At 43.8% G+C, this 10,365-nt stretch overlaps 1 protein-coding gene across 1 annotated transcript; it reads left to right on the forward strand.

Annotated features, from left to right (window-relative positions):
* Window positions 1-797: 797 nt before the first annotated feature.
* LOC143397841 (testis-expressed protein 38-like) lies at window positions 798-1,193 on the forward strand. Its single transcript, XM_076854455.1, has one exon. The coding sequence runs from the start codon at window positions 798-800 to the stop codon at window positions 1,191-1,193; it is 396 nt and encodes a 131-aa protein (XP_076710570.1).
* Window positions 1,194-10,365: the final 9,172 nt, after the last annotated feature.

Below are 10,365 nucleotides of genomic sequence, written 5' to 3' on the forward strand. Positions count from 1 at the left end.
GGGGACTCCCATTGGTGGGCAGAGTAGTGGGTGAGTTCACTTTTTCCAGAGCCATCGGCCTGGTAACCAGAGTGAAACTTACGGATTCACAAAAGGAGGACATGGGCCTTCCAGGCAGTAAGTACACCCAGACCTTTGAGTGTGGGGGAGAAACTTTCAGGGAAGACCCTTTGCATGGATGGGGGTGATGGCTGCCTGAATGGAGTGCTATTTAGTTAAGAGACAGACTCCTCTAAGAAACTAAGGACTCCTCGAAGGCAGAGACCATATTCTGCCCAAGCAGAAATGATACAATTGAGGTCCTTGCCCTTAGTGAGGCTTCTCTCTCTGAATGACTGCATGGGTCCTGGACTGGGAGCCAGAAGGCCTGATTTGAGTCTGGGCAGATCATGGCCCCTCTACACCTAGTGTTCCTTATCTATAAAAGGCTATGGGGTCGCTTACATGCCCTGCAAATATAGCTTTGACTGAATCAGGAAATTATTAGGCATGTCTTTGAGAAGGCTGGGAGGGAATGAGAGGATGAATGAGCCAATGAGAAACAGTTCAGGTCCCAAGCTAGAGCTGTCAGTCAGCTTGCCTCTTTTCTATTTTTTACTGCCTCAGCGTGGGTGCCATGGTACTTCGGATTGTTGGGGCTCTGTACCCTGATAACTGGTGGCTGCATCCTCTGACTCCACTGGAGGAAGAACCTGCGGAGGAGGCAGCATGCCCAGCAGTGGGTGGAGGTGATGAAAGCTGCGACTTTCAGTTATAGCCCACTGGTATACTGGGTCAACAAACGACGCAGATATGGCATGACGGCCACCATCAGAATAGACCCTCCCCGGGCTGTTGCCTATAATGATATTGAACTCCAAATTCCGGATCTTCCATCAGAGCCGCTCCCCCGTGAAGACATGCATCACACCTTCAGAGGTAGAAGCCCCAAGGAGGAAGCCGCTGTTACCTTCCAACCTGCTCTGGTGGTCCCACAGGAACCCTCACCTAAGGGGATGCCAGAGCGCCAGACCCCATCGCCCTTCCCGATTATCTTTCCAGAGATCCCCTCTGCCCCTCCCCTCCACACCCTGAACTTTCCTCACATGCTGTCCCACTCTGCCTCCTACCCCTTTCTCGAGGCTCCTAAAAGGCAGGTCCACTACTATTCCCTTCCTGCACTGGCCCAAGGGCTGAACCGACCCAATGTGTAGACTTTTACTACAGGGTTGAAGCCTCCTCTCACTGAAAGGGGGAGCTTCAGGGGCCAGGTATTAGAAAAAGGAGTCAAAGACTGTGATCCTGATACACAGGTCATAACCCTTATTGATGTTACATAGTAAAGTTTTTTTAAAAGTCATAGTCATTTGCATCTCATTTGCCAGTAGGAAGGCAATGTCCTTCCCCAGTGTGATATGGTGCACAAGTCTCACCAATACAATAACTGGAGGCTGGCTCTGAAGAGACACATTGAGCTAATACATGTGGATGAGCTCAATTCCCTCCATCAAGTACTCAATGTGTTCAAGACCTTGGGCTAGGTCCCCAAAGGCACTGCTCTTCTGCAGGATGGGAAGTAAAATTGCCACAAGAGTAACAGTTGCCAATGGCACAGGGCTATGGCAGTTCACAGTGGCTATGCCACTGACCAAGCAAGTCATCATGAGGTCAGTGAACCATACCACACTATGTGCTGACTGGGTGATATCTATGATGTATTGATTCTTAGCTGGTTGTTTCTCTACATTATTTCTAACAGAACAACACTGCAAAATGGTTATTATGATTTCCCTTTTACTGATGAGGAGACAGGTTCCAAGGGCATATGCCATTTCTTTTTTGTTGTTATTTTTGCTGAGCCTCTTCTCCCATGTACATCTGCCTGGCATTACAATTCCTGGTCTTTCCACCCCATGGTACCCTTCCTTAATCATGTCTTCTTAAAACATCCTTGGTGAATGAATGCATCACTGTGTGTAGAGTGTCATCAACTTGGCCTACAGATTTGCTTACTGGAGGGGCTGGTGGTAACCACTTAATATTATATGCAGTAACACATCCAAAGAGTGTATCCTAAGATATCCATGGCTGCACAAAATTGAGTCCCCTGTCGTTCTACTATATGAGAATATTAATAATTTTTATACTTTCTGGATAAGGTCCAAAAAGGAGACACAAAGTTAACTATGAGATTGCCCCCGTTTAAAGATAAGAAAGCCTGCTTCTGTCCCACAAATTTGTCCCACTGACTCTGAAAATGAGCAAAACCACTTAACCATATTTCATCTAAACTTTAAATGTACATGGCCCTGAGAGAAGTGCCTGTTTTTGCCTATTTTGTGGTGTGTGGTGTGTGTGATTGTGATTCTCAGAAGTTAGTAAACATGTAGCTAAACTTTTATTTTTTTCCCCCATTGTGGTCTCAAGGGCTTAGATCCAGCAATGCAAAGAAAGCCTGAGTCCTATCTCTCTGACCTCTAGCAATATATTTTAAGCCATTTTCTTTTTTTTTTTTTAAGTTAAGTGGAACCATTTCTTCCTTGTGTAAACATGATCTTATGTTGTTTCTCAAAATACAAAACAGGACTAAGCAGATCTTCTCTGGAGAACAGGGGCAGAGGTTCACTTCTCCCTCACCTTGCCCCCTCTTCACCTTGCCCCCTTCAACCCTGCAGATATCTAAAGCCCACGGTGTATAGTCTTCACTTCTTCACATCCAATAATACTCTAATTCTGAAGGTAGATTCTAGAACACTAATTTGTGTCAAAGATCAGTTAGACCCTGCTTTCAAAGGAGGATAGAATCCATAAACATAAATCAAAAGTTTTCTTTCTCTTAAGAACCAGGGGAGTGGGGGAAATCTTTGTAACACACAGTGACAGAAAACAAAAATGTTTTATTCAGATAAGTTAAAATGGCTGTCACTGATATAAAATGAAGCTCAAACTGAGTTATAAAAACCTTGAATTCACCCCCTAAACTGAATCAAATTTGCTTATATGTTACCAAAATAGCTCCACTAGAACAAAAGTAGATTTGCATTACTTCATATGACAATACAAGTTAAGTTAGGTTCATATAGCAAAAAATACATGCTCTATAAAATCTCAGGATACCCAAATGTGTTCTGGTTTGGGTATGAAAGAAACCAAATCTAGTTGGTGTTGGCAAGCAAGCTAAGGAGAGGCACAGCAAACAAAACGCTGTCAATAAAAACTGCTTGACAGGACATTGACCCCATGGGAGTCAAAATTCTCCACTGTGACCAGCAGGGCCAGCACAGGGGGTTGGAGGGGTTATGTGCAGCAATGCAGAGAAAAGAAACTGCAGTTGAATGGAACACAGCCAGCAGCAGAGGAAGGGTTTCCACTCCTCAGCTTTGTTGCCGCAGACCCATTCCTGGGTACCAGGAATGTTACAGCATCTTGAAACCAGGCACTCTATTCCTCTCGGAATTCTACAGGATCTGATGCCTCTCTGAATAATAGAAAGGCTCTTTAAGTAAACATTATGATGCCAGTGTGTGTGTGTATGTATGTGTGTGTGTGTGTGTGTGTGTGTGTGTGTATATATATATATATATATATATATATATATATATATATATATATATATATTTTAAAATAAAAGGTCAGGAAGCAAGCAGTGCTTTGGGAAACTAAAGAGTAGGAGTTGCCACACTGATTAGCTAAAGGATTGCAAATGAAAGCCAAACTCAGATCACTACCCAATCTTTCTCAGAGAGCTGAGGATGTGGCAGGTGAGGCTTGACTACAGCTCAACACAAGGACTAGGCTGGGTAAGTGAGGACTCCATACAAATATAAATCCCACATTAACACTAAGTAATTGGTTTCTAGGGGTTGTAAGCTAGTCTTCTAGACTAGAACAAAGGAAGTTGAGATAATGACCTGTGTCTGCAAGACATGGTAGTTTCTCAGGCAGGATGACAAGGGATGAAGACATGGTAGTTTCTCAGGCAAGATGACAAGGATGACAGGCCTGAGCGCAGAATGGGTGCATGTGGCAATGACCCAGCAATTCTATTCCTGGACATATATTGGGGGAATAAAACATCTACAAAACTCTGCACAATAATATTCACAGCAGTATAATTCCTAAAATTCCAAATGTGGAAACAATACCAACACATGAATGGAAAAATAAAATGGGTTGTGTCCATACAATGGAATATTACTCAGTCAAAAAAGAAATGTATTGCTACATGCTACAACATGAACAGACAAGGATAACATTACACTACAAGAAGCATACACAATATGATTTTGTTCATAGTTCACATCCCAAAACCAGCATCACTCCTAAAAGAGACTCCAGTCCCATTAGTCATCACTCTCACTCTCTTCTACTCTCAGCACCCAGTAACCACTAATCTACCTTTCATCTCTATGGATTTGCCCATTTTGAACAGTTCTTATAAATTATATAAGATGTGACATGTTTTGTCACAGTATGGAAACAAAAGAGTGGCTCCATATTTGCTGAACTAGTGAAGAAGCAGTATAGAAAGAATTTATGATCTAGAAAAAGGTCACACAATTTTAGAGGAAGGAGAAAATTTGAATGTCATCTAGTCCAAATATCTAATTTTCTAGGTGAGAAAATCTAGATCCCCCCAAATCCTGGGCTGACCCAGGGATAGTCAGACACAGAGTGACAGAAGTGAGAATTAAAACACAAAGGGTTTGGTTTACAATGTAGGAGTTTTTGTAGACTGATTCTCCAAAATAAAATTCCCTTTTTCTTTCACTTCATGTAATATGATTCAGTGATCAGTACTTCCTTAGGTGTAGGGCTTGCTACTTGCTTGTATCTAAACAAGGTTGGGTCTATTTCTTGAGTTTTAGGACAAACTTGTTTCAAGAACAAGACCTAAATCATTTTCTCAATATAACCAGGTGCCTTTCAAGGTCTAGTATTTGGTTGCTACCATTGTTTCTCCCTTTGAGCATGTGTTTTGTGGAGATTTCCTACTAAAGTACAAACTCTGCTTAATTTTGAAAGCTCACAAGCTGGCAGCCCCAGGAAGTATGACTCTAGAGCTCACCCATTCTCAGAGAATAGCTCTGACATGTATTTTATCCCCTTGTTCTGATTCATTATCTAAAAACTAAAAAAGATATTTCACAACTATGGACTTTAGGAACAGAACTCTAAAATGTCTTTTGCTTATATATTTGTTTACATACTGGATACACAAACATGTGAAACTCCACAGGGCAGCCATATCATTCACTCTTGCTTGATATGTTTTCTCTGTGACGAGGATTGATGATCTTTTTGAGAATAAAGATTTCTGTGATCCTTTGAGGGAATAAATTGACTCCAGCCTTACCTCTTGATCTCCACCTCACTCTATTTATAATCATGACACATTTACTATTTTACCCCTTCAGTTTGTGAATCCAATACAAAGATTAACCAGTTGTTGGTTTTTAATTGAGAAGTAAACCATCTTTCACCCTCCATTCCAAGTAAAGCAAAACCCACACTCCATTAAGTTTGTCCAAAAAAGTCATACATGATAGACTAATGATTTTTCTTTTTTTAATACTAAGAATTTCTATACATTTTCATCAAACTTCTAAAACCATAGTTTTTACAGGAAAATCTATCAACTGAACAATATCCAACATGAATTCTGAATTTCAACTAGATGATTTTTTTACATATATATGATATGAACAATAGCTTTGCTCACAGGAAGTGCACATCAGTAAAAGTGGGTTGAAAAGATTCGTAAAGCTAGAAGGGAACAGTGATTTCCTCTAGTATAAATCAGACTCCTTCATTTGAAAGAAGAGGAAACTGAACTTAGCAAAGGAAGGACAGTCTTGTCAAGAAATAGTTGTAGAACAAGAGAATGTCCCAGCTAGAGAGAAAGGAAGGAAAGGGAGGGAAGAAAAGAACCTCACTCTAAAAGTTACACCATGTATAAATATTAATTCAAAGTGATCATGGATTAAAATGTAAATATAAAGCCATAAAAAAAGGAAAGTGAAGCTCAGCAAGGGAATTTGGTTTGCTGTTTACCCTGTGACTTAGACTTGTCACAGAGCTTGTTTCAATACATTATTATTCACAGGCTTAACAAATTCCATTTGGCCTAATAATTCTCTACTCAGGCTCACTCAGAGTAAATGGTTGCCACTCTGTTGACTGGATATTTGTTCATGCTCTTCTGGTCTTGAAAAGTCTGTTTCATGCTACTTCAATTACTCATTCAGCCTTCACTAGGCAACTGCCCTGTGCCAGCCATCCTCCAGGATTAGAAGCTGGAAGTCATGTTTCCCATCTCAAGGGACTCAGAGTTCATGGGGGAGAGAGTGGAGTCAAACCCTAATGAGATTTAAACCCCTTCAGGGGCAACAACCAGCTTTTCCTTCCTTTTCACCAGGTGAGCACAGCCAGTGGAGCGCTGGGCACACCTGGCACATTTTGGTAATTGGGCAGTCTTGAGGTCCAGGACACTGGCTGCCCTGGTCTGTTGGGAGGACTGAAGTCTACAGAGATTAAGGGGCACACCCTCCATAAGGTGAGAGAGGAGCACAGGCTGTCCCAGGAGACTGGGGGCCACCTGCTCATCTCTTGGTCTTCACCAGGCAGTGGTTACAGTGGGACCCGCCAATGGAAGAGAGAACCGGGCAGGTCCAGGAAGACCCCCAAAGCTCCACAGGCGCCTCCTCCCAGGGCACAGCCCAGGGCTGGCTGGCGGGTAATGATGGCTGTGGGGCCCTCACCCAGGCCCATCCCTGCAGCACCTCCAAACAGAACCTTAAGCTGCTAGATGGCGGGATGTGGGGGTCCCACTGCATTTCTATTTCCTTTTCGTTCTCTTTTCCATAGTTTGGAATTTTTTACTGGTAAAAAGTTGAGGGCTAGCATGGGCTCCCGGGATAGAGGGACTCGCACAAAGTTCCTGCCACCTCGGGAAGCTGGTGTCTCTGACTGCCAAGCCTGACCTGGGTAACCTGTAGGTCAAGGACAGCCTCCTGGGGCTTCTGAGGCAGCACTGCCCAGCTGGGCAGGTGAGGTCCCCAGAGACCTTTTGCCTCCTAGGACAGGCCGCTGAGCTGGGGTCCCACAGAGATCCGAGGTCAGTGCAGTGCGGTGTGGGCAGGGGCTTTCTAGACTCTGGAGGGACCTGGGGTCCAAGAGAAGGACAGGTTAGGGATCCAAAGGGCAGAGCTCCTCAGTCTTCCAGGGCATCTCCCACCTCTTCCCCGCCAGTGACCCTCTATGTGTAATTCTAAAAATGAAACAAACTGTACATTGAGTCCCCTTACCCTACCCCTGAGCTGAGCCCCTTCTGCAGAGTTCGCCCCTGGCTGCAGCAGGACAGGGAAATCAAGAAGAAGGGGATTACTGTATGTTTACTTAATTTACATCCAAGATCACCTCTGCAATCACATAGGGCAAGATGATATTTTTAAAAATGGTGTTGGAATAACACTATTGGAGCACATGCGTTGCATGCACAAGGCCCTGGCTCCAATCCCCACAAAATACACAAACACACACACACAAACACACACACACACACACATTTACACACACACACATACACAGAGCACAGGAAGCAGGTGGAGCCAGTGGGAATGCAGTATGCTCTAGGTTCTGCACCAGGAGCTCACATAGCTCATCATGGTGGTAACTCCTGCTGAGGGGACCTAGCTCCAGGACAGGGGAAACTGGAAGCCTGTGGCCGAAGGCTTAGGTCACTGAGGCACACCACACACCCCCCCCCATGGCTCCAGAATAGGCTTGTCCTTGAAGAATCTGCCCCATGATAGCACATGACAAGTGCCACTCAGAAAAGTATCTGGAGCAAGAGTGCAGAGAATGTGGCTTCTGCTACTGCCATCGCAATGCCAAAGGCACAGGCAGAAGTTCCTAGGTCACTACCTGGCTAAGCACATTTATGAAACCCAGGCCTGGACCTTGCCAGCCAGCAGGGAGGGGCCTAGAAGAAGAGTTCAGGCCAAGGTGGAACAGGAGGGGTGTGTGCTCACACACACAAAAGTGTTAAGTTTTGCTGTGCTAAGCAAAACAAAGGGGTTCTGTGAGAAACTATAAACTCTTTGAACTGTGTCCTTGTTGATGTCTTAAGAATATAAGAGAAGGACTGGGGATGTGGCTCAATTGGTAGCGCGCTGGCCTGGCATGCGTGTGGCCCGAGTTCGATCCTCAGTACCACATACAAACAAACATGTTGTGTCCACCAATAACTAAAAAATAAATATTAACAAAACTTCTCTCTCTCTCTCTCTCCCTCTCTCACTCTCTCTTTAAAAAAAAAGAATATAAGAGAAAAGAATGTTTTGCCAAGTTTAATATATATGTGTGTGTGTGTGTGTGTGTGTGTGTGTGTGTTTGTGTGTGTGTGAGTGCTTGCCAAGAAATTAACTAACTACAAGTCAGATTATAAGAAGTATGGAGCACTGTGACCATGAACAAAGTTATTCTGAGAATGTTTATCCATGCTTGAAAAGATTAAGCTGCCGAGAGGATGTATTTCTTTTTTGCTATATAAAAGATGCAGGGAAAAAATAAACGCGCTGCTCATATTCTACTGGATGTGTGTGTGTGTGCGTGTGTCTTTCTTTATGCATCTCTGCTGTACCAGGAATTATAGACTATCAGCAGGTTCTGACAGAGGGGAAGGTAGCAAGCAAGCAGGAGGGGGACAGTGACTCAGAGGATGAGAGTGAGGCTGAGGAAGAGAATGAGGACAAGAGCAACACAGAGAGTGAGGAGGGCCCTGAGAAGGAAATGGAAGATGCACAAGAAAAGGAGGCAGAGGAAGACAACCAAGGAGAGTCTGAGGAGGGAAGAGATGCCACCAAGGCAGAAAGCAAATTTCACCCAGAAATAGAATAGGAAGCAGAGAGTGCCCCAGAAGAAGTGTCCAGCCAGGAGTTGATTTGAGCCCCGATTTCTAGAAAGATAGGCAGCTCATCTGTTTCCTGTGTCTGGTCATTGAGGCTCACCAGGGCCACCAGTTCTCCACTCTAGGTGAAGCCTTCAAAGAACTCAGTGTAAGTATTGGGCATTGAGAGCACAGGCCTAGGAGTCAGGACAGCTGGATTTCAATTCAGATGACCTAGCAGGGACTACATGGACTTGTCCCTCAAAAGCTGAACTATTCAACTTGTTGGGAGCTGTTCTTTTTCACAGCTGTTCTTTTTGGTTGAACAACTTTGAGAATCCCATGAAGGTATGAACTTTAATCTGAGAAAAACTATAGTACATACAAAATCCAGTATATAATTTCTAAAATATCGCAAGCCTCTGGCGTCTGGATCCCAAGCAAAGCAATCCTTGAAAGTTTTTAACCCCACTTTGGTCAGTGTAAAAATCATCACCATTGTTAAAACTAGTGCCTTGACTGAGAGTTCTTGATAAGGGGATCTCTGCCTACTTAAAAACAGGAAACCATGATTTTATCAAATTAATCTAAAGGGTGATTCCTCCTTAGGATAATATTTTGATAATGACTTGATGTAAGCCTTGGATTGCTGCTTTTAGATTTTAGGTGTATGAAACTTGGTAGAAGAGTAAGAAGGCCAAGGCCAAGTGGGAGTGAAAATGAAAGTTCTCAGGTTCTCTGGCCTTTTTCTTATCTTGGACCTTACTGGTACCCTGAAAAGAGTGTTTGGCAGGCCTTAGATTTTGGTAAACATTTGTAGAAGGAATGAATTTGCAAATGTGTTTGTGAAAGTAAAGTGACCACAATACTCAGAGTGACCAAGAAATCTTTATTGCAGCAGTGCAAAAGAGGAGAGAGAGAGAGAGAGAGAGAGAGAGAGAGAGAGAGAGAGAGAGAGAGAGAGAGAGAGAGCGCTCCTGGCAGAAAAAGGTTTTTATAGCCCTTCTGCTGTGCTGCATCTAATAGGGTCTCTGTGTTTGCAAGCTGCCTTGTTGGCACAAGGTTGGTTAAGTGTTCAGCCTTGAGTGGGGGCTTGAGCATTTGGACTTGATGCAAACAGGTGATAAAGAACCAGACAGAGGGGGTTTGAGTGGCTGGTTCATCTTGCAGCTAACCCTTGTTTAGCATGCCCTGCAGACAACTTAGTTCAGCATGTCCTATATGTACCATTTCTCCCTTTTTCCCCCTAAGTGACATGGGGTGGCATAAAATCATCTGGCTACTTCCTGCTTAATGATGGGGCAGTGTAGGACCTATAAGGGAAAGTGGAGGAATGTCCTGGGGACAGGTCTGGGAACACCAGGGCAGCTAGAAATAATACCCAGTGGCTATACACAGTTATTTCCGCAGGGGTAAAGACCACAAAATTCCTTGAAGCCAAAAGTCATCTATGACATCAAGCCAGTCCTGGGTGGAGGAGATCCTTAGTATCAGCC

This window comes from Callospermophilus lateralis, chromosome 1 (genome assembly GCF_048772815.1).
Source record: "Callospermophilus lateralis isolate mCalLat2 chromosome 1, mCalLat2.hap1, whole genome shotgun sequence".
Taxonomy (NCBI): Eukaryota; Metazoa; Chordata; class Mammalia; order Rodentia; family Sciuridae; genus Callospermophilus; species Callospermophilus lateralis.